At 45.8% G+C, this 22,949-nt stretch overlaps 2 protein-coding genes across 2 annotated transcripts in view; one reads left to right on the top strand and one right to left on the bottom strand.

The window, feature by feature from the left end:
* TRAP1 (TNF receptor associated protein 1) overlaps positions 1-17,987 on the bottom strand; it is a 69,447-nt gene extending 51,460 nt beyond the window's left edge. The window contains exons 1-4 of the mRNA XM_024215091.3: positions 17,876-17,987; positions 5,885-6,052; positions 4,057-4,139; positions 2,979-3,119 (exon numbers count right to left, since the gene is read on the bottom strand). Of these exons, the coding sequence (XP_024070859.1) occupies positions 2,979-3,119; positions 4,057-4,139; positions 5,885-6,052; positions 17,876-17,963 (480 nt within the window). The 5' untranslated portion in view covers positions 17,964-17,987. The remainder of the gene's footprint in view (positions 1-2,978; positions 3,120-4,056; positions 4,140-5,884; positions 6,053-17,875) is intronic.
* Positions 17,988-18,510: 523 nt separating this feature from the next.
* Positions 18,511-22,949, top strand: part of SLX4 (SLX4 structure-specific endonuclease subunit) — a 51,211-nt gene continuing 46,772 nt past the window's right edge. Inside the window, exon 1 of the mRNA XM_029913500.1 lies at positions 18,511-18,589. The gene's annotated coding sequence lies outside the window, so the exon portion shown is untranslated. The remainder of the gene's footprint in view (positions 18,590-22,949) is intronic.

Raw genomic sequence — 22,949 nt, 5'->3', positions numbered from 1 at the left:
CTCGAAGAAGAACCCAATAATAACGGGGGATTTCAACTATCCTCATATTGACAGGGAACATGTTCCCTCAAGGTGTGATGCAGAGATAAAATTTCAAGACACCATTAATGACTGCTTCTTGGAGGAATTCTGGATTTAGTCCTAAGTGGAGCACAGGGTCTGATCTAAGAGACGAATATAGCTGAACCGCTCAGTAACAGCAACAATAATGTAATTAAATTTAACATCCTTGCAGGAGGGAAAATACCAAAGAAACCCAGCACAGTAGCATTTAACTTCAAAAAGGGGAACTAAACAAAAATGAGGAGGCTAGTTAAACAGAAATCAAAAGGAACAGTCACAAGAGTGAAATGCCTGTAAGCTTCATGGAAACTTTAAAAAAACACCATAATAGAGTCTCAAATTATATGTATACCTCACATAAACAAAAGTAGTACGAGGGTCAAAAAAATGCCACCATGGCTAAACAACAGAGTAGAAGAGGCAGTTAGAGACAAAAAGACATTTTCTAAAAAGTGGAGGTCAAATCCTACTGAGGAAAACAGAAAGGAGCATAATCTCTGGCAAGTGTAAACGTATAATCAGGCAGGCCTAAAAAGACTTTGAAGAGCAATACCAAAAGACACAAAAATGAACAGCAATTTTTTTTTTTTTTAAGTACATCAGAAGCAGAAAGCCTGCTAAACAATGAGTGGGGCCACTGGACAACCAAGGTGCTAAAGGAGCACTCAAAGAAGAAAAGGCTGTTACAGAGAAGCTAAATGAATTCTCTGCATTGGTCTTCACTGCAGAGGATGTGAGGAAATTCCCACACCTAAGTCATTTTTTTTAGGTGACAAATCTGAGGTACTGTCTCAGATTGAGGTGTCATTAGAGGAGGTTTTGGAACAAACTGATAAATTAAACAGTAATAAGTCATCAGGACCAGATGGTATCACCCAAGAGTTCTGAAGGAACTCAAATATGAAACTGCAGAGATAGGACACTAGATGGGGAGGGCTCTGAGTTACTACAGATAATTCTTTCCCAGGTATCTGCCTGGTGTGTCTTTCCCACATGCTCAGGGTCTAACTCAGGGGTGGACAAACTTTTTGGCCCAAGGGCCACATCTGGGTATGGAAATTGTATGACGGGCCATGAATGCTCATGAAATTTGGGGTTGGGGTGCGGGAGGGGGTGAGGGCTCCGGCTGGGGGTGCGGGCTCTGGGGTGGGGAACCCAGGGCATGCCCTGCAAATCCCAGGAAGAGCAGATATGGGCTAGACAGGAACTGCATCCCAGTGCTGGGATTACAGCTGTGTCTAGGTCTCTAATGGAGAAATCACTTGCTTAGACAATGGCCAAGGAACTATAACAGCACTGTGAAACTCAGAAAATAACAAATACAATTCACTAACCCAAGGATTCTGAAACACTCCCTACTGTGGAACACAACACACACTGTATTGCCCAGCCCCCGGCTCCCCACTCATGATCACTTATCATCACTATGGCAACTGCAGCAGGCCCTTATGTGGAAAAGTGAAAGTATCTAGCATATTTTAACAGTCTCTGAAGACATAAGTGCTTTGTCCTTTGTGACAAAAATTACTTATGCTGTGTCCTTTGGACTTCATCTCATCTCCCTGTCCCCTCCATTCTGCTCCCCTCTCCCTAGACATTCCTGTCCCTTGTCCCCCTTCTCCCCTCAACGTGCTTCCCAGCTACCCCAATCCCTGGTCCCCTTGGCACTCCTCTAGGGCCTGCTGGTGGCTCAAAGCTCTAGTCTCACTGGTCACTCTGGCCCATGAGGAAAGCTCCTGCTTCCTTTCCACCTCCGCTTATATAGCAGTGACCTCAGTGTAGGCACCTAAGCTCATTCCAAATTGTTGGTTTTTTATAAGGAAGAGCCCAGCGAACAATAGAAGCAACTAGAAACAGGGAGAAGAGCCGGCTCCACGTGACCAGTTAGTGCTCTGCGGGCCACAATCTGGGAGTGTTCGCCCTACCCTAAAAACTGCCTTTCTTTTGCTCCTAGGAAAAGTGAAAGCATCTCTGTCCTCCTTTCTCTGCCTCTGCGGGAGGAACAGTGCATTTGCCCCCTGCCACAAGAGAGATGAGGCCAGAGATGCACCCTCTTTCCTCTGGAGCATGCTGCATAAGAAAGAAATGTCACATAAATTCGGATACTGAGTAAATTCCATGACACTCTGCCAGCAGTAGGAACCCCTCAAACTCCAACCTAGACTCAGGTAGCAGGAAGCAAGAGCATTTGAAAGACAAGACACCAGAGATCTGCCTGCCAGAGAGTTTTAGTCATCCCTGAAGTGCAGTTTTATGGTGAAATATTTTATAGCTCAATACCGGGACCAGAGTTAGGGGACTCTCTCATCTTGACACAGCAGGTGTGACTGGGAGAGGGGCACAACAAACCACGGGAGGGTTGCCCTCACTGCACCAGCACCTCCTGCAGAGCTAGTTAGGAGGGGATCTCTGCCTGCTGTCAGCACATGAGGTCTCAGACCTAGAGAAGGGCAGGGTCTCGGTGAAGAAAACCCCAGCATGCACATACTGTATGGCAGCATGCTGTGCGCCTGGCTGCCCTCTTCCCACATGGGCGGCTGCCTTTTAGTGGGGATACACTTGCAGAACGTGGAAAGTGCTTTAGTCCCAACACGGTAACAGGCACTATGGGAGAAGCCACAGGTTGTTTCCAGGAAAGGGCTGGAGCAGGGAACTTCCTCACAGCGGCATGGTATGGGTAGGGGGGGCACAAACTTGCTGGCCTTTCATCAAAGCTTGGGATTACAGACACAGTCTAGCATCACTGTTGAGCATTGAACAGCCTTGCAGACACCCAGCTGTGAAGGGCCAGGGGCACAGGGAAGCTGTGGAGACTGATGGGGGCTACACTCCAGCTCAGCTTCTACTGGATTTCAGCTAGGACAAGCCGTGCAGAAAAGTGACTTCCTGTTCCTCGTGCCAGCAAAGGGAGATACCTGGATGGTTATGGTTCCCTTCTCGCTGTCTGTCTGCAGGTGAATCTCCATCTCTGGTAAGACCTTCCCTTCAGACATCAGCTTATGACGCAGCTTTTCCAGCGCATCGCTGCCATTGGAGATCAGCTCCCGGATAAACACCTGGGGAAGGAACGTTGTTATGTACTGCAGCCTCTGTCTAGCCAGCACTGCTCCCAGCCAGCTGCATGGCACCCCACAGTGGTCAGGGCACGCTGCTGGCTCGTACGCAGGTTTTTATCCCAACAGAGGAACTTGTCAGGAGGGACAGACATACAGACTGCAACACTCTAGGTGTGGCCATGTCACAGCCCCTAAACGGGGTACTAGAAGAGGAGGGGTTTGAGGACAGCATTCTTTACGCTGGCACTGTTGGCTCCTATGGAAAGAACATGTGGGTTTTGGCACTTCAGTCTTCTGAGTGATACTGATGCCAGAACCCCAGAGTGCATCCTTTCCAATGGAGCCAGAAGTCTCAGAGTGAAGCTTCCTTTCCCAAACATGGCTGGATTGTGTGTACAGGCAAGGCCTTAGTCAAAAATCTGGAGCACACCCCATTCTCGCCACATCTGCCAGCAAGGACAGGGCAGCCTTCCATCGATTCCTGCATTTAAAATGCTACACTAAAGAGCTAAGGGGGGAAAATGGCCAGTAAAAGGAAGGGGATAGTTCCAGCGAGGCAGCATGCTAGCACAGCACTGTCTTGACTCCGTTAGCTCCGTTGGGCTGGAACTCTACATGCAGTGCAGCACAGAGCCGACTGTATTTCTCCATTTAGTGGTGTGGGGGCTGGTTTGTTTAAACTTGGTGCTAAAACACAGCCAATTGCCAGAGCCAGAACAGGCCCACTGAGTCATCTGGATGTATTTACACATGAAATTAAAAACATACTCTAAAGGTTTCAATGGAAGCTTGGAGCGTGACCAGCCCGGGGTCTATTGGGAAGTCAAGCAGGCATTCCCACTGCAAGGGCAGTGTCTGGCTCTGACACAGACTTATATATACATGGCTTTGGCAACAGAAACTTCACCAGCATCGGTATGATTAGTAGGTGACCTACCTCCTTCTCCGAGTACAAGGAACGTGCAACAATGTCCAACAGCTTCTTCGTCTCTGCCTGGAACTCATGTTTGGAGGCTTCTCCTAGAATTAATCACACACACGCATACCCAAGGGCATTTCACACAGTTCTCTCATACAGGAAAAGCACACACAGCCTCACCAATGTGCCTCAGCCGCTCAGGGCCCTGGCTAGGCGTGGCAGGGGATATGGGCATCTATGGCCTCCACAGAGACTGCCAACAAAGGCGCTATTTATTTCCAAATGTGAGAATGGTTTTTGCCATGTGGGCACCCTGTCAGCTGAGACAACACACAGACTGCAGAACAGCCATTAGACGATATATTATGTGAGTTTAGGTCACTACATGTCTGGGCTGAAGCTGAACCAGTGACCAGAGGTGAAAAATTACACTCCATTCCCGATCCATGGAGCCATCCAATCCCCAAATCTTCATCTCTAAAAATGCCCTCCCCTGTTTCATAGCCAATCTTCCACCATCTCACGGTTAGAGCATCACGCGCTGCCAGATGTGAGCTCTCACTGTTGTTCCAAAAGAGGCTGGTGGGGAAAGGGAGCTCCGTGTAAAGGAGCTATCTGCAAACACTGCACTCATGGAGCTTCAACAAGTGCCCAACATAAAAAACATACTCTGAGTAAAACAGAAGAAGCCATTGTGTTAATCTGGCACCTCTCTGCTGAAGCACCCTCGACACTGCACACACCCCGCTAATTAATATGCTTAATCCTACTGAATGACAACACCATCTCAAAGAGAATAACACTTTACAAAATGCTTCTCTCAAGAGGCTCTCTTTCAGGCTCTTTTTACAGCCCCGATCTTTGTCATTTCCTATGCTAGACACACTTAAAACCCTACCGAGCACAGTCAAAGTTACCTGTGACCTGTCACATGTCTGCAGCTGCTTGCGGACAAAACCCCAGATTCTCTGACCCCAGAGGACAAGATGATGGGTGCAGGGGGAAGTAGACACTCAATGGGTGCAGAGGGACCAAGTTCATTTAAGGGCTTCATAGCCCTGGATCTTCAAAAATACAAGGTGTATGGAAAAGGCCTTGGAATATTGAGTTTAAGATGCTATTTCTGTGTTCAGATAACTCACATGAGTTTGTTTTAGAACAGCTCTGCTTGGAGGTAGGCAAAGCAATTAGTTCTAACTAAAGGGATGACAGCATGATTTTAATCAGAGATCTTCATCATCAAAAGTAATGAGCTGGGCAGACACAGTTCATTTATGTAACAATAAATGTAATCGCAGGCAAGAGGCAGGTCCTTTGGAACCCCCTACCTACACTCAAAAGTTACATCCACCAGAGCAGAGTGCAGGCTTCTGCCAGGCTGCAACTGGAAAGGTGTGACTCTCTCACTCTTAAATAATTTTATTTCTCAACAGGTTCATGCTTCCTGAGAGATATTGAGAGGGTACAGGGGTGAACCTGTTCCTCCTGTTTTATTCTTCACTCTGTATTTACTACTTTGCTAGAGGGACGTTTGCCTTGTTGTGTTCATTCTGGTGATTTTATTTTTGCTAGGATACCTGGAAGTCCTTGACCATGAGACTCCAAGAATTTACTCTTATTGAAGCATCAATGACAACTTCCACAAGTCCCGAAAGTCCATCCCAAAAGCCATTCTAACTGATGGGATGACAAACACCTGCACCTCTCCCCCTCCAGAGGTGGGGAAGGTACCTTGGGAGATAGGTCCAAGCTCCTGCCCTCCCAATTAGGCACTGTTTTGCCAAGGTTGGGTTTTCAACGCACCCCAAGAGACTTCCTTCCAGTGATATCCCTGGCCTCTGCTCACCTTTTACATTCTCTGTATTGCTGATGATGGTGTGCAGGGGCTCCTCTTCCTTGTTCTCAGCTGCCTGGGTACTGTACTTCTGCCCAGCGAGAATGCTGAAGGCAGCTAAGTTGTGCCGTGGGACTGGGAAATGGAGGGCTGCTCTCTGAAGACATGCGGTTCCTCTTCCTAGAAGATGCAATTCAAGCGGTTTTAGTCTAAATCACACATATTAGAGATAGGAAAGCTCTATCAAGGTCACAATTCCCTTTCCCGAGGGCTAATGCAGGATTGCTCCCTAAGGTACACTGTCCTATGCATTGTCCAGTTGAGTTTTCAATCCCCACGTGATTGGGCTCCGGCCGGAGCCTGGGCTCTGAAACCAAGCAAGGGAGGGAGGTCTCAGAGCTGAGTCCAAATGTCGCATTGCTATTTTTAGCCCCATAGCGCGAGCCCAAGTAAATTGACCCAGGCTCTGAGACTTGCTGCTGGGGGTCTTTTTTCTGCAGTGTAAAGATACCCATATATTTTACTGACAGAAAGTTTTTCTACTACCAAACCTGTTTTCCTTTGCTCGGTTACATTTCATTACTCCTGGTTACATGCCTTTTGACCACCCCCCTATAGAATTCTACTCCAATTTGGCCCTTATACCTGGTAGTTTATGATACTGGCAGTAAACATTCAACCCTGAGCTCTCAAAGATGCCTCCTTTGGCAGAGTGTAGCTACTGGTCAGAATGCCAGAATCACGCCCCCAGGCAGAACCAGTTTTAGGAGTAAACAGTACATGCTGCCTCTCAGGGTCTTATCAGAAGCAAGAGTCACACCCGGCTAATGACAGCTAATTCCACTACCTCCACTAGGAACATAGGAATTGCCAGCATTGTCATATTCTTGCACCCTCTGACTTAGCTAAGTGGATCATAGAAGACCCTCTTCTGTTTGGCTGACAACGAAGACAAACACTGGCTACTAACCAACATTTGCAGCACTTGACAGATACAAAGCACTGTCTTATATTAGTGCTCAGTGTGATTGTCTATGTTGTGAAGACAAAAGGAAATGGTGCTAGAATGATGTTCCAATCTGGAAGGCAAGGCAAATATATTCAGAGGTGGGTGAACGTGCATGCAGCCACATAACCACATATTCAAGCTGGTTTCAGATGGACTGGGTTATACCAGTTCTACAGGGAAATGATGGTGTATAAGAACCTCAAAAGGCCCTTTTCAGAGAGCTTGAGATCCAACAGGCCCTGTAACACACAGAAGCGATTCCCAGACTACTTCCTCCAGGTTTCCACTGTGTATTTTACACCTAATGAGCAGCAAACTCTGCTGCATTCCATTTGCCAGGATTGAGTGGTCCTGAGCCTGGGGCTGAGGGGAAATCATCAGGCAGAGGAGGGTGTTTTAACTCATCTCCTCCATGACAATGAATACAAAATGGAATAGGAATGCTCTGGCAAGTGGATGGGTGGTTTTCCACCCTTCGCCACTCTAGCCCAGCATTAAGCTGCAGCTTGCCCCACATTGCAAGTGGCAGAGCCTCCTTGGGGCCAGGTGGGGAGAGGGAGAGAACCTGGTCAAGCCACAAAAGCCAGAAGCAGGCAGCAGCAGGCAATACTGGGCTTTTACAAAAATTCTTTTTTGCCCCGTAGGCTGTTTTGTCAGCCGAGGAAGGGAAGCGAACTCCAGGCCCAAGTCTGTTATAAAGGCCTTTACCTTTGGGCCCCATTCACTATTTACTGTTTACAACAAAATAAAACTATCCAACCAAAAATGCTGATTAGAATCCCAAGAACCTTGCTGCTTCTATCAGCCAGTGCCCGGGCCACCACACCCCCCTCCCCTAGTACCCCTTTGGATTCAGCTTCCTCTTCCAGCCATGTGATAGGCAGAGATCTCTTAACCCTTTCCAGGCTGCTGCTTTTACCTCATCATAGTACCTGATACAAGTTACCACCCTTTACCCTTCAGACCCTAGGCTGAGTCGGTTATCAACCCCAAATAGTCCCTTACCATGTCTCCCATTCAAAAACAGTTCCAAGTCATAATGCACTTTTCCAGCCAGAACCCCCAATTATTTCTCAATAGTTCTGTCCTTAAAGAGCCTGTGAATAGCTCTTACGCACTTGAATGCCTCCTACACCTGTAACTGTTTTGCTGTATCACACACAGTTCTGCCTCACTGTTCAAGCAAAGGTCTGTAGCCTTCATTCCAATGCATTTGTTGGACTGATCCAAGAAAATGAAGAAAAAGCCCACATGAATGAGGATCTAAGAACCAGAGAGTGAACCAGTCCATCACACTAAGAGAAGGGTCAATTCAGAAAGAGACACAGGCAATGCCTGAGCCAGCCTGGGCTTTACAATCTGACATTTTAACCCTGTGGTGCAGAACAAAAAGAAAAATCTGCAAATACACCTATACTCAGGAATCAAGGGATATGAAAGGAGCTTTGCCCAGTCACTGCCTCCAGTGACCCAAAAGGAAAAACAACCCATTGGCATTTTCCTCCCATTTTCAAGTCAACTTCTGTCATCAGGTTTACAAACAGCAAGTCCTGAGAGTCTATTCACCCAACATACACAAACAGAATGCTGCCCCCACACACACGTGCTGGATCTCTCTGGAAACCCCAAATATTTATAATTCTTGGCCTAGTCACATTTTCTGCGTCTGTCTCTCCAAAGCACAATGAATAAATCATCAATCAATTCCAAGATTATGTTTGGATCTGTATAACATTTTGTCTTAATAGCATTAATTAATAGCTGGCATTGTGTCAGCCAAAGACGAAAATTGTTAAATTCAAGCTGCAGCTTTTTCAGATTATTTGCCTGCTGTGAAACCCCTACTTGGCCAGCAGAGGAGGGACTCCTGGCAATTTCAAGACACAGAACCACGGCCATTTATATATGCAGAGTGAGAGAGAAAGCGCTCTCTGAACTAGCAAGGAAAAGCCACACACACAAAAACAGCTTGGGAAGCAAAGCTCCTGACACCCAGAGACAAAGTGGAATTAACTCACATGCCTTGTCTAGCTTTGGAGATCAGCCCCAAGCTGTGCCATGTTAGATCATGATGTATTAGGGATGGGGCTTTTGGGTGGTCAGGAAGCCTCCAAGGGGTGACACCACTACCCTGTTTGTACTACATTTGAAGGGGAAACAGATACATCACTGTCAAACTGATATTTTTCAGTGACTTCCAAGTCACCTTCCCCTATGATCCCAGGTGCATAGGCTCTCCACTCAGATGGGGAATACACCAAAGGGAATGTCTGGGCTCATAAACCCAAAACAGAGAAACAAACAAAATCTCTCACACTCACACAGCATCTTTCATCCCAAACTGTGCAGGAGCCCACAGCACGTTACAAACTCAAAACGATCACTTCCCCCACTTCTGAAGCGCAGCCTCCATGGAAGTAAAACATGGCAGCTGTTTAGCAGTGCACAGCACCACTATCCAGAAGATCAGGACAGGAAATAAAGAGTGATACAGCGTACAACTGAAAATGAAGGGAGAGTTGAAGTCAGCACAATTTGCCACAATGACCCTACTGCAATATGGCCAGGCTACCACCCTGAGACTCTTTTTTTTTTTTTTTTAAAGTCCCATGGAATCTTTCCTGATGAGTACTCAAGAAATCAGTTTGCATCCCATCTGAAGAAAGGGGTCTCCAATAGGACAGGGTCTCCCACCATGCTGGAACATAGTTCAGTACGGACCCAGAGAAAAAAGTGCCACCTACATAATTGCCAACATTAAGGCCTGGTCTACATTCGAAAATTAGGTTGGTTTAATTACTTGGGGAAAAATCCACCCCCCAAGCAACGCTGTTAAGCTGACTAAAGTCCCATATAGACAGCACTAGGTCAATGGAAGAATTCGTCTGTCAACTTAGCTACTGCCTCTCAAGGAGGTGGATTATCTAGGCTAACAGAAGAACCCTTCCAGTCAGCATAGGAAGTGTCTACACTGAAGTACTACAGCTCTGCAGCTGTGCCGCTGTAGCATTTGAAGTGTAGACAAGCCCTAAAGCAGTGGTTTTCAAACTTTTTAGGCTGTGTACCCCTTTCCATATAATGTAGTCTACTATGTATCCCCTTCTGAGATAGGATCATAATATACCTATGATTAGATTGCCAAGTCTTACTAAATAAAGTGTATTGTCCCCCATTACAGGATTTTTCTTGCATACCCCCTGACGAGAGCTCACATACTCTTAGGGGATGCATACCCCAGTCTGAAAACCACTGCTCTAAAGTATTCCTGAGAAGTCTCCCATTCAAGTACTGCGCAGATGACGAGATCTGACAAGATTGTAGCCGAGCCTGGTATGGATGAAGAGAAGAGGTGACAGCCTTTCTAAGCAGGGGCAGTCATCTCTCTTGCATCACTTTAATTCAGCCTATAAGCTTGTGTATACTTAAAACACTGCAGCGGCACAGCGGTACCACTACCACACTGACTGGAGGGGTTCTCCTGTCAGCATAGATAATCCACATCCTTGAGAGGCGGTAGCTAGGTCAATGGAAGAGCACTGTCTACATGAGGACTTAGGTCAGCTTAACTATGCTGCTCAGGGGTGTGGATTTTTCACTTGCCTGAGCAACGTAGTTATGCCGCCCTAATTTTCTAGTATAGATGAGGCCTATGTCACTGTCCTCATTTCCCACCCCACAGAGCAGGGCACACCCCTGGCTCTTTCCAGCAGGCCTCAAGGACATTTTTAAAAGACGACATTCAGGTAGTGCTTGAGCGGGATGCAGACCAAACTACCCAATCCCAGACACACAGCTTCCTCCTCAGATATGATTGCTAACAAGCCAAGGAGTATTCCCTCTATAGATGAGATGAACTGCCCAGAAATGTTGAAGCCACTCAGCAGTGCAATAAATCTAATGACTTTAGTCTGATATTGGCCTTATCTGTACTAGGGTTTCCTGTCACATCTCTTCCTCATACCACAAAGGGAATCCACAGACCACAGTGACAGCCTACAAAGCAGCAGCATCAAGCCATTTGGTGATTAGGAGCCACACAAACTCCAAGGAAACCATGCTGAGCAGAGGCTGCTAAGAGCCCAGCATATAGGGAGATTCAGGGAGGAAGCTGCCAAAACCCACTACTTCTTGCATTTTACTGCACTTGAAACTCACCAGCACATTCTCATTAACTCTGATACCATTCGCAGGCTTGACAACGCAGCTGTAAGAAAGCAAGGGAAGTAGCAACTGGTATCACAGTATATGAGCTTTCAGATTCCCTTAGCCTGTCATTTTGTCAGATCTCTTAAGCATGGTCAGTATTTGCCTAGGACATTTCCAAGGCCTTTAGAACCAAAGCCAGTTCCTTGGAAGTTCCCCTCATAGTGGTGGTCACTGCCACAGCATGGTGCTTGCAGGCAGTGCTAGATTTTGGATGAGATGTGAAACTCAAATCCTGACCATCTCTAGTCATTTAAAAAAAAATCCTGTGGCACTTTTGCAAGCGCAGGAGTGCTAACTCCAACTTCCTGATCAAGTTAAACTGGAATAGTTATTTTCTAACCTAAATAAGATCCCCCTGAAGTTTCAATGGCATCGTTTATTCTTCCACAAACTGACTGGAATTATAGATGGAAAAAACCATTTGGTAATCCATGCTATCACCCTGCCCCCAATCCCATTTCCTACTACAAATTTTCAGGTGGGTTGTCTACTTCTCCAGTATCTCAGTTCTGGCCATCCCATTACAGTATAGTCCCGATTATCAGAATAGCAAGAGGGACACAGATTTTATTTGGATAATTGGGAGTTTGAATAATGAAGAGGGCAGGAGGCAGGAGCTATTCAGCAACGGGGTGGCCTTACCCATGGCCAAGTGCTCGTCATCCTCACACTCCTGGCCAGGGGTCCCTGCTCTGCCCCACCAGAACCACAGCCTCTCCCCCACCCAGTGCCGGCAGGGATCAGATGTCATCAGCCCAGCGGCAGCACAGGGAGCCCTCTGCTGTCATAGTCCCACTCGTTCACTCCTGTGACAGGAGGGCTGCAGAGGGCTCCCTATGCTGCCACAGGAGCCATTCAGTAGCAGGGTGACCTCCCGCACAGCCAGCGGCTCCTCCTCCTCACAGTTTGGGCCGGGGTGGGGGGTGTCTCTGCTCCGTTATGTGAACCTCAACATTATCCGATTCTCTTCCTTGTCCCCCATCATGAGATTCCTGCTGGGAGGCAAGGAAGGGATTTGGATAATGCGGAGGTTTAAATAATAGGGTTTTGGATATAAGGGAGTATACTGTATTCCTAAACTGTGTGCCTCAGTTACTCTTGTGTACCACCCTAAATAAATCCTTTTCCTCCTTGGCATTTACATTCTTCACATATTTGCTGCTTAGTCAAGCGATATCCAGTAAGTGCTAAATGTCTCAGTCAGCTCCCTCAGGCCCTGAACATTTATGTTGCTCTTCTCCAAACGCTCTACAGTCTGCCATAATCTATAATTTATCTGGAACCGAAGTGCCCAGACAGAGAGTGCAATGGCCTAGGTGCAATGGTATCATGGACATATGGAGGGACTATGACCTCCCTGCTCTATTTCCTTTCCCAGATCATTATGTATTACTATTTGTTAATCATTGACAATGTGCTCAAACCTGTAAGAACTACAACACAGCCTCACTCCCAAAGAGTAATCTAGTCAGCTAGGGTTGTGTAGTTTCTGGTAACTGACCAATGGGTAATACCTACAGACTGTAAAGCAACTTGGAGTCCAGTTCTTCTGACTGGAAAGAATGTATTACTACAGCCTTTTAACTCTGGAGAACTGAGTATACTAGAGTCAAGTTAAAAGTGAAATAAATTTGTTGGTATAAGTATAGAACCTAGTAATTGTCACCAGATGTTAAGAGAGACTAACACAAACAGCAGCCCTTGAGAGAAACAAAAGAGCTTACAAGGACTTTGTCATGACTCTAGAAGACACAAATTCACATCCCAGGGGATGCTGCAGATCAGCGATGGGGTGCATTAGCAGAGGTAAACTTTCACAGCCCCCGCCTGCTCTAACAAGCCCCAGTTCAGCAAAACACCTATGCACTTTCTTAAGATTAAGCATGTGCTTCAAGTCTATTGAAGTTAATGTGACAACACTGTTGCCTGATTTAGGGTGTTAATAATATTAATTTGGATAGTTTGGGTTTTAGGTTTGCCAGTCTGTTTGATCAGAAGATAAAAGTTCTTGTCCTGAATCAGGCTCCACAGAATTTACAAAGGACCCTCGGGGGTATGACAGGAAGCTCACACTGAGACAGATATAGCCATAAAGACTTTTTATTAAAATCAATGAAATAGTAAGTAAATGGTAAAATAATCAGAGTTACAAAGTTACAATTGCATTACTGCTATTCAAAAGATACATATGGTATTATATGCTACAAAGCTTTGGTTAAAATACTCACACCCTTTCTTGATAACCTGGTGGTAAGAGACACAGGACCCTCGGGCGGTTCAGGTTCCTCAATTCTTGAGTGAGAGATGCAGAGCTTAAAAGAAGCTAATGCTAAGAGCTATCAAAGCTAACTTAGAGTTTACTTAACTAACAAACTTAAAACCTAATAAACAAAATTAAGAACAAAAGCTTCGGGAAAACCAAGCTTAGCCTAGTCCCCTTGGAACTTAAAGTTTGAAAAGAACGAGTACAGTCTACTAATAGTTAGTAGTGTCGTGGCTAGAGAGGGATAGATAGTCTAGCCAGTTGGGTCACCTCTTTTATAGGGTACAAGTGCCAGAAATCCTTCCTCCCATGCCCAAATTTCATTCCACACCCACAAAAATGTTAGGGTACCCTTACTTCATAGGCTAGTATGTATGTGCGTATTGATGACATGTACCTACGCACATATGTTATTTTTGTTCTTTTTAGTCATTTCAGTTCTTTCCTTGTGGTGTACCTGTTAAGTCTGTGGGTACAAACTTGAAAACCCCCCTACCATTCTTCCATTATCTATCTGTCTAGGTAAAAGGTCTTAAACATATGCGTGCGTGCTTATCTAGGTAAAAGGTCTCAATATAGGCCAACTTTGCTATCTGGGTGAAAGGTCCCAACTATAGATATACTAACTTTGCCTTAGCTTAACATACAGGATATGGTCTGTAGGTTCCTTGCATTACAGGCAAACTTACTTTAATATCAATCTATATAAACCTATTACAATAAACCAAATACTTAAACTATAAGAAAAGATCTATATATGCAAGCAAGCAGGTTAATCCTTTAGGCTACAACACTTGCCCAACATTAAAAATGTGTTCAAGTGCTTTGCTGTATAGGGACAGCTACCAAATAAAGGCCCTCGGCTGACCAGAACCAGGATCTCTCTCCTATTCCAGAGCAGTGCATGCCAGCAAATTCAAATATCCCAACACCTCATACATATGGCTTTAAAGCTAAAATAATAAAAAGCTAATCACATCTCCTCAGCAACACAAACTAACACGAGCACAGCACACCTGTCCACCACTGTCTACACTGGCTTCCCATAGAATTTCAAATCAAGTCAAGGTCTCAGCCCTTATCTTCAAAACGTTCCATGGCCCGGACCCAACGAATCTAAAAGATTGTCTAAAGCCTGGGACGAAGACCATTGTTGTCACCTACACTGCTCTGGCACAGTCAAACTTTCTACAATAAGAGTAAAGCTTGTCTGTGCTGGAGACAGAACTTTCTATGGGGAGACGGTCCAGAAATACGGAATGAACTCTACCAAGAATTAAGGACCACCACAACCCCCCCCCCCCCCCACACACACACTTGTTGCTCCAAGTGCAACATGCATTTCTTTAGCGTTGCCTTATCTAATGTAAACACATAGCAACATGTATATTGTAACAATTGATTGAAAGCCCTGATGGGCCGGATCTGGCCCACGGGCCGTAGTTTGCCCTCCCACGCCCTACGCCATCGCAACTGCCCTCTAGACAGAGGAGAGACATAGATGCCTCTGGAGCCAATGAATGCCATTCCTTCTCCTGCATGGACTGAGCACACTTCCCCTGCAGTGCTCAAACTTTGTAAAACCAGGGACTGAGAGATGCCAGGGTGACGCACTGCTGTCAGAGCACTGGGCCAGCTGAGTCAGTGTCTTCAGAGCACCAAACCAGCCCAGAGTCATCCAGGCCTCACACCTCCCAAGGGGGAATAAATCTTCACAGAAGATAAATCACTTACTCTTAATATATAAAAAGGAGTGGTTATAGAGGTGGGATACAAAAAGCTACTTCAAAATCTCTACACCGGTCTAATTTAAATTAGATCACACAAACTTTATTTGTATTGCAAGGGCCACCCAAAGCTCTTACTCAGAATCGGGGCCCCACTGAATGAGTCAACAATGTGATGCTGTTGAGAATAAGGCAAATGTAATTCTGGGGTGTATTAACGGGAGTGTCATACATAAGATATGGGAAGTAATTGTTCCACTCTACTTGACACTGGTGAGGCATCAGCTGGAGCACTGTGTCCAATTTTGGACAGAACACTCCAAGAAAGTTGTGGACCAACTGGAGTCCAGAGGACAGCAACAAAAACGAAGAGGTTTAAAGGAAATGTTGAAAGAATTGGACATGAAGGCTGAGGGGGCACAATAGTAACAAAAAGATTGTTATGAAGAGGATAGTGATCAATTACTGTCCATGTCCACCAAGGGTAGGATAAGAAGTAGCCTAGGACAAGAAGTACTCAGCTTAGTTTACAGCAAGGGAGGTTTAGGTTGGATATCAGGAAAAACTTTCTAACGATAAGGATCGATAAGCACTAGGTTATGTAGGGAGGTTGTGGAGTCATTGGAGGTATTTAAAAACAAGTAGACAAATACCTGGCAGGGATGGTCTAGGTATTGGTCCTCCCTCGGCACAGGGGGCTGGACTAGATGTCCTCCTGAGGTCCCTTCCAGCCCTACATTTCTATGATTGTACTAGGCACAGTACAAATACTCATGAATACATGATCCCTGAGTGACAGGATTAAAGCCCCGAGACACCTTTTTTGTGTGTGCAGTAAGCAGTCCAGCAGGGACAGCAGAAAAGGCAGAGTTCAGAGCTGTGCAGTGAAAGAGAACATGCCTGTATGAAAACTTTTAAAAATCATTTCTCTAAAGAAAGTTTAAAATTCCCCATGCTGGTGAGTTCAGTACTCAGAGTTGAAGGAAAGAAAGGCCTTCACACCAAGAGGTCAATTTCCTATGGTCATACTAGGTCAGACCAAGATCCATCTAGCCCAGTATCCTGTCTTCCGACAGTGGCCAATGCCATGTGCCCCAGAAGAAATGAACAGAACAGGTAATCACCCAGTGATCCATCCCCTGTCACCCATTCCCAGCTTCTAACAAACAGAGGCTAGGAACACCATCCCTGTCCATCCTGGCTAATAGTCATTGATGGACCTATCCTCCATGAACTTATTTAGCTCTTTTTGAACCCTGTTATAGTCTTTCATTCTACAGGGTTGGCAAGAGGCAATTTTTAGACTACAAATTAAGCTCTGATAATCACCCAGTGCTTTGTGCATCATAGTGGGCAGGTCCCACAATACCCTGCCACTCAACAGACACTGTGTGTTGATTGGCTCAGAGTTTGTTCCTTTCAGTTTAATGAGACTATTTGTGCTTCTGAAGATTAAGGGACTGGCATACAGTGATGGAGCCACTGGTCAGATAGCTGTATTGCAAATTTCTTCCAATGCAGTTCCCAACAGTGACCTCAAGTGAAATCATAAAAACATTTTTTCTAACACACCTGATTGTTCAGCCTGTGTTTAGGACTGTTTAAATGCTGGAACCTTGCCAGTAAAAAGACTGAATCCTACTCAGCTAAGCAGACTGTATCTAAGTTGTTGGTTTCCTGAAAGGTATTTTTTAAAAAGGAGTCAAACTGGTGTGAAGGAAGGTCTCTAAAGGTCATTTGTCCAAGCAAGGTTCATTTTTATTATTTTAACAAGAAGATTGGTCACTCCCCTAGCTCCCTTTTCATGTCTCCTGTTCTTTAGAATTAAGTGTCAAACTACCTTCTACATGTAGGGACCATCTCACTTCACCAGATACATACATCCTCACAAGAATTTCAGCTATTTTCTCCACATCCCAGCAAAGATTAAATAGCCAAGTGCTATAATGAAATCTTATAAATCACCAAGACATAATTAACTTCAGAAAACATACCACAGGATATTTATTAGTTTTAATTATGTAAAATACTTCATGGTACCCTAAGTTACCCTTCTCAAAATAAATGAACTCGAGTACACTCCATAACACAACTTTATTTTCAATTGTGTTTGTTCACTTTCTTACTCATTTATACAGTACATGGGAGGAATTTGTGATGGGTCTCCAGGTAGATGTGAACTAGGGACGTTCCAGTATAACAATTTTCAAATAGAAAAGTCGGAAGATCAGTTTGGACTCTGTTCTCCTATTTCTACTGCAATGATTTATACCAGAATATAAACCAGGTTTAGGTCAAGCTACACTTTAGAACTCATAAGAAACAGACGAAGAGTTTTCCCCCAGCTTGTATCACTGAGTTCATTCTGGTTTGCCCCTCTGCTTTTGGCTGTTCCAATCTCTACCCTGGCTGACAGGCTGCACCTAGAAACGCGGATGTCTTTACCGCAGACAGACACGGCAGGAGAGCCACACGATTGCCCCAGCAGCAGGCAGGGGGTTAACGCAGTTAATGGCGATTCGCGGTGCCGGCTGCAGACTACAGGTCCAGCTCCCACGTGCTCCCGGCAGGGGCCGCCCAACTCCTCTGCTAGCCCGGCGCGACCCTCGGACTCGAGCTGCGGGCTGAGGCCCTACATCCATAGCCCGCGCGCGCTACCCTGGGCGCCAGGCAAAGGCAGCAGCGGCCCCTCGTAAGGTCCGAGCCCGGCCCGCCAGGCCTCGATCCTCCCGGCTCCCCCACCAACCAGCCCCCGAGCCGCGCGACGCCGGGACAGCCCCGCCAGGCCCCGCCCTCACCTGCCGCCAGCGCCCGCAGCCGCGCGGGGCTCCCCGCCCGCAGCAGGGCCCCCAGGCGGCTTCCGCGCAACAGCATCTCCCGGGCCATGCCAGGCCGCTCGCTCTGCTGGGCGCACGCGGCGAGTGTGAGGGGAGGGACCGGCGACCGCCGGGGGAGGGGGACTCTCGCCTTCTGACACGGCGCAAACTGATGATGTCACGTTGCCTGGGCGACCCAGGAGCGCGTGACAGGAACCGCCCCCCTCCCCGGGAAGGCGCAGAGAGGCGGCCTAGAGTTGCGGGCGGGGTGTCCGCTCGCTGCTTTCGAGACGGGCTTCAAGGGCAGCGCCCTCATCTTACAAAGTCCCCTTCCCCCAGCGGGTGCCCATCCCCCGGCCTGGTTACCCCTTGTCCCCCCGCGCCCTCCCACCTAACAGATGCTCACCCACCCCACACGCGCGCCCCTGCATGCCCAGCGGGCACACAGGGGTGGCTGTGCGCATGCGTAGAGAAACACGTTTGGGAAGTGGGCCTTGTGCAGTGACGGTATGCTTTACGCATGCGTGAAGGGACAAGGTGACGGAAAGCGCTCTAGTGTTCACGGGTAACGGCCGCCGCTTGTTCTACGCATGCGCGCCAGATTATGCGCGCATGCGCCTCGAACGGAATTGGCTGCCGCCTGACTGTTAGTGTCCAGGAGTGCGGAGTGGATGGAGCCCGCCCCTCCTAGCAGAGGTCAGAGGGGCCGGGGGAGGCCGGGGAGAGCAGGTGTAGCGGGAGGGGAGTCCTGTCTGCAGCTTGGGAGGGTTGCTTCCCTGTTGCCCTGACAGCCCTGGTACCACTGCTTGTTCCCATGGAGCCATACAACACAGGAACAAGGGGATATCAATGGAATTAAATTATGGCAAATTTTAAAAAATTTCACAAGTGTAATTATACTGTGGAACTCATTGCCACAGGATGTCTTTGAGGCCATAACATTAGCAAAATTCGAAGAGAGATTGAGCATTTATGTGGATAACAAGAACATTAATAGATAATGGTAACATATTTTGAAAGAGAGATTAAAACCTCATGCTTCAGTGCTCAAACCCACCCTAACAACACCTCTACCCCAATATAACGCTGTCCTCGGGAGCTAAAAAATCTTACCGCATTATAGGTAAAACCGCATTATATCGAACTTGCTTCGATCCTCTGGAGTGCGCAGCCCCGCCCCCCCGGAGCACTGCTTTACCGCGTTATATCCAAATTCATGTTATATTGGGTCGCGTTATATCGGGGTAGAGGTGTATTAGGGATTATGGTGAGGTCTTCATGGGGGCAGATAATCCCATATCTTCATACTGAGGGGTTTCATGCATCTTCCTCTGAAGCATCTGGTACTAGCCATTGTTAGAAACAGCATATCAGACTAGATGGATCTCAGGTCCAATCTAGGTGGCAATTTCTATATTCTATAGTAATTGTTCTGTGGATTGAAGATTTCAGTATTCAGTGTGGCATCTATCCCTAGGATTAAATTTACTAAAAGTTAAATTTGTATTAGTAAAATAAAGCCAAAACAATTGTCATATCTAGGGCCTGCTTCTCCTCTCATATCAATGTATATCAGAAATAACTCTGTTGACTTCAGTAGAATTAAACAGGAAAGAGAGGTGAATCAGGCACTTCATGCAGATTCTACACATAACCAAGCGGTGCAGAGATGAAATAATAAATGCCATTAGGAATTTGCAGTAAAAATTAAAATGTGGGATATTGTTTAAAAATTGCATGGATTTTCCCCTTAGGCTATTGCAGCACTGTTTTATGGTTACAGATATTTATAGTAATCAAATTCATGGTTAGCTGCTTCACTCACTTGTGCTGTTGCTTAAAAATAGCTAATGCATGTTCACTCAGGCCACGTTACCTGGGGATTCAGCAGTTGAGGACTCTCTCTACAGCTTCTTCAAGGCAGCAAAGTGGGAATCTACCTTTCACTTTCAAGGTCAGAAGGGATTGGGTACAGAAAGAGCTCATCCTGGGTGGAAAAGCAGGGTGTGTGGTGGTTTAAGACAAAATGTTGGCCCTGAGCCTGCAAACATTCACATGCTTAGCTTTATTCCCAGCTCTGCCACTGGCCTGGTGCGTGACCTTGGGCAAGTCACCTTCCCCCCTTTATGCCTCAGTTTCCCCATCTGTAAAATGGGGTTCATGATACTGACATCTTTTGCAAAGTGCTTCAAGATCTATTGATGCAAAGTGCTATATAAAAGCTAGGTCTTTTTATGATGTATTACTTATTAATATCATGAGTAGTTGAATTTACTTCAGTGGGCTACTCATGGTAGTAAAGTTAAGCACAAGTGTAAGTGTTTGCATGATTAGAGCCTTTATTATTATCATCATCAGTAAATACATATAGTATGGTAATACTCAAAGGCCCCAGACCTAATTGGGGCCCCATTGTGCTGGACATTGTACAGATATTAGAAAATGTCATGTCTCCAGATGGGTGAAGTCATTGCTTTAGCACTGAAAAAGTCCCAAGTGGGATTGAAGTTCATATCTCATTGAGATCCATGGGATGGGGATAGGTGAGTTTCCACCTTTGCTGCCTGCTGCTGCTGCTATTTGGCTGGAGGTAGTTTTTTGCATGCTGATTATTAGGAAACAGTGCATCAACAATGTATCTTTGTTATTGAAACAGCTAGAAACTTTTTAAATATCAGCTTTAGAGTCCAAGAAAAATAGACCACAGGTCCTTTTATGTATGATTTCTCTCCCCCCGCCCGCCCTATCTGTATAAGATCATAGGGATATCCAGTGGAAGTGTCTAGTGATACAGTACAGCAACATAAACAGGGTGCTGTGATTAAATACTTTGTTCTAGACCAGTCAATCTCAAATTACCGGTATGTTTCAGAGTGTGCAAAGCCCTTGTTTATGGTTTGTTGAATTAATCTTTTTGAGAAGCAGGCATCAGAGGATTTCAAATGCGGGTCTGTGAGATAGTCTCTTGTTCTTATGCAGTAATCTGCAGAATGGAAATAAGTGGGAATTCCTGTTCTAAACTGAAATTGTTTGTATGATATCAGAGCTCAACGATAGCACTCAGATGGGGTGTGTAACAATGGTAAGTAACATTGCAATGGGATACTGAGTGGTCTGGAACTTACGTTAGTAAGAGAAAAAGTAGTTTACTGGAGAGAAATGTAAAAATACATTTTGGGAACAATGAACCAAACCAGAAAGTTTATTTTCAATAGACTTGGTCAGCTTGATGAGCAGGTGGGGTTATTAGGGAGACTTCTTAAAGCTATTTGCCTAGAATGTGGTACTGATGGTATTTTGTGGTTGCACTTGTACATGGATTCATAAGAACATAAGAATGGCTGGGTCAGACCAATGAATGGTCCATCTATCCCCGTATCCTGTCTTCCAACAGTGGCCAGATGCTTCAGAGGGAATGAACAGAACAGGGCAATTATCGAGTGATTCATTTCCTGTCATTCAGTCCCAGCTTCTAGCAGTCAGAGGTTTAGTGACGCCTCTGACCATCTGAGCTAATAGCTTTTGATGGATCTATCCTCCATGATCTTTTTTGAAGCCAGTTATAGTTTTGGCCTTCACAACATCCCCTGACAACAAGTTCCACAGGTTGACTGTGCATTGTGTTAAGAAGTACTTAGTGAAATTAAGGGACCCCTGGTTCTTGTGTTATGAGAAGGGGTAAATAACACTTCCCTATTCACTTTCTCCACACCATTACTTATTTTCTAGACCTTTATCGTATCCAGTCTTAGTCATCTCTTTTCTAAGATGAACAGTCGTCATTTTTGTTGATCTTCTCTGTACCTTTTCCAATTCTAATGTATCTTTTTTTGGGATGGGATGACCAAATCTGCATACTGTATCCAAGGTGTGGGCATATTATGGATTTCTGTAGTGGCATTATGATATTTTCTTATCTATCCCTTTTCTAATGGTTCCTAACATTCTTTTAGCTTTTTTGATTGCCATTGCACATTGAGATGTTTTCTGCACACCCAGGGCCATAGAGAAGCCATACCTTGTGGACAGTCCAGCAATATAGTGAGTCTGCCATACTGTGTTTACAGATAAGTGAATGTGCTGGAGATACTACTGTGATGAGCATGGTATAAGAACCTATGTAGAACTGAATAGAGAGAAACTGCATGAGGGAAGGTCTGTGAGAGGCATAGAGGTCTCTGCTCCTCAGGAAGGTCTGTTTTGTATCTCTGGATTTCTCTCCAGCAGCAATGGGAAGTACTGAGAACTGTAGGAAAGTTTGTAGTTGCAATACTCGGGTTGGAAATATTCCAGGGGGTCTCTTTCTGATGTGGTTTCCAGCACAAACACCAATTCTTTCCCCATGCTGTGTTTTGACTGGCTTGATTGAAGACTCTGCTACCAATCTTCCAGATCTTTTGTAACTAGCCTTCAGGGGAGGAGAAGTAATATTTATGGTGCCTGCACAGCAGCATGGAGCTACTCTCCATTGGGAACTTTCTATAATTAGAAACCTAGGTGCATATGGAAAAAGAAACATTTAATTTATTTTTTTAAGAATGAGGCGCCTCCAACCTTCCCGCTACTTTGACCCTATCCCTTGGGACCTCCTTAAGTTATGGCCACCCTGGAGGAACTATCAGTGCCAATACTTTATTGATCTGCTGTTGAGTGAGGTGATGTACTCTGCCAGACATGGGTGTGCTGCTTTTTTAGCAGTCCAAGCTATGGCTGGCATGCAGACTGTGATTTGAGTCCAGGTCTCCTGCTCTTCAGTGTCAGGCAGTGCAAATGTATCAGTTCCTCCCAGTTCCCTGCATCCCACATCAGAATACGCACTCTCTGTCAAGGCTGTGCCGCTGTTGGAGCTGTGGGCATATGGAACCAGCAGGGCTCTCTGTAGGATGGTATAATCTGCACTGTCTCCTCAAGGGAACAACAAATAATGGTGTCAGAATCAGACCCTTAATTTTTAAAGGGTCTGATTTTGCCACGCTTACTGATGTTTAGTGCCTTATTCCCCAGTGTGACAAAGTTCCTCCTCTATCTTGGTGGGTCCTGCGCTTATTGGCGGATT

The sequence above is a fragment of the Terrapene carolina genome, unplaced genomic scaffold (assembly GCF_002925995.2).
Source record: "Terrapene carolina triunguis isolate 2854851 unplaced genomic scaffold, T_m_triunguis-2.0 Scaffold695, whole genome shotgun sequence".
NCBI lineage: Eukaryota > Metazoa > Chordata > Testudines > Emydidae > Terrapene > Terrapene triunguis.
This window is presented reverse-complemented; position numbering and strand designations above follow the sequence as displayed.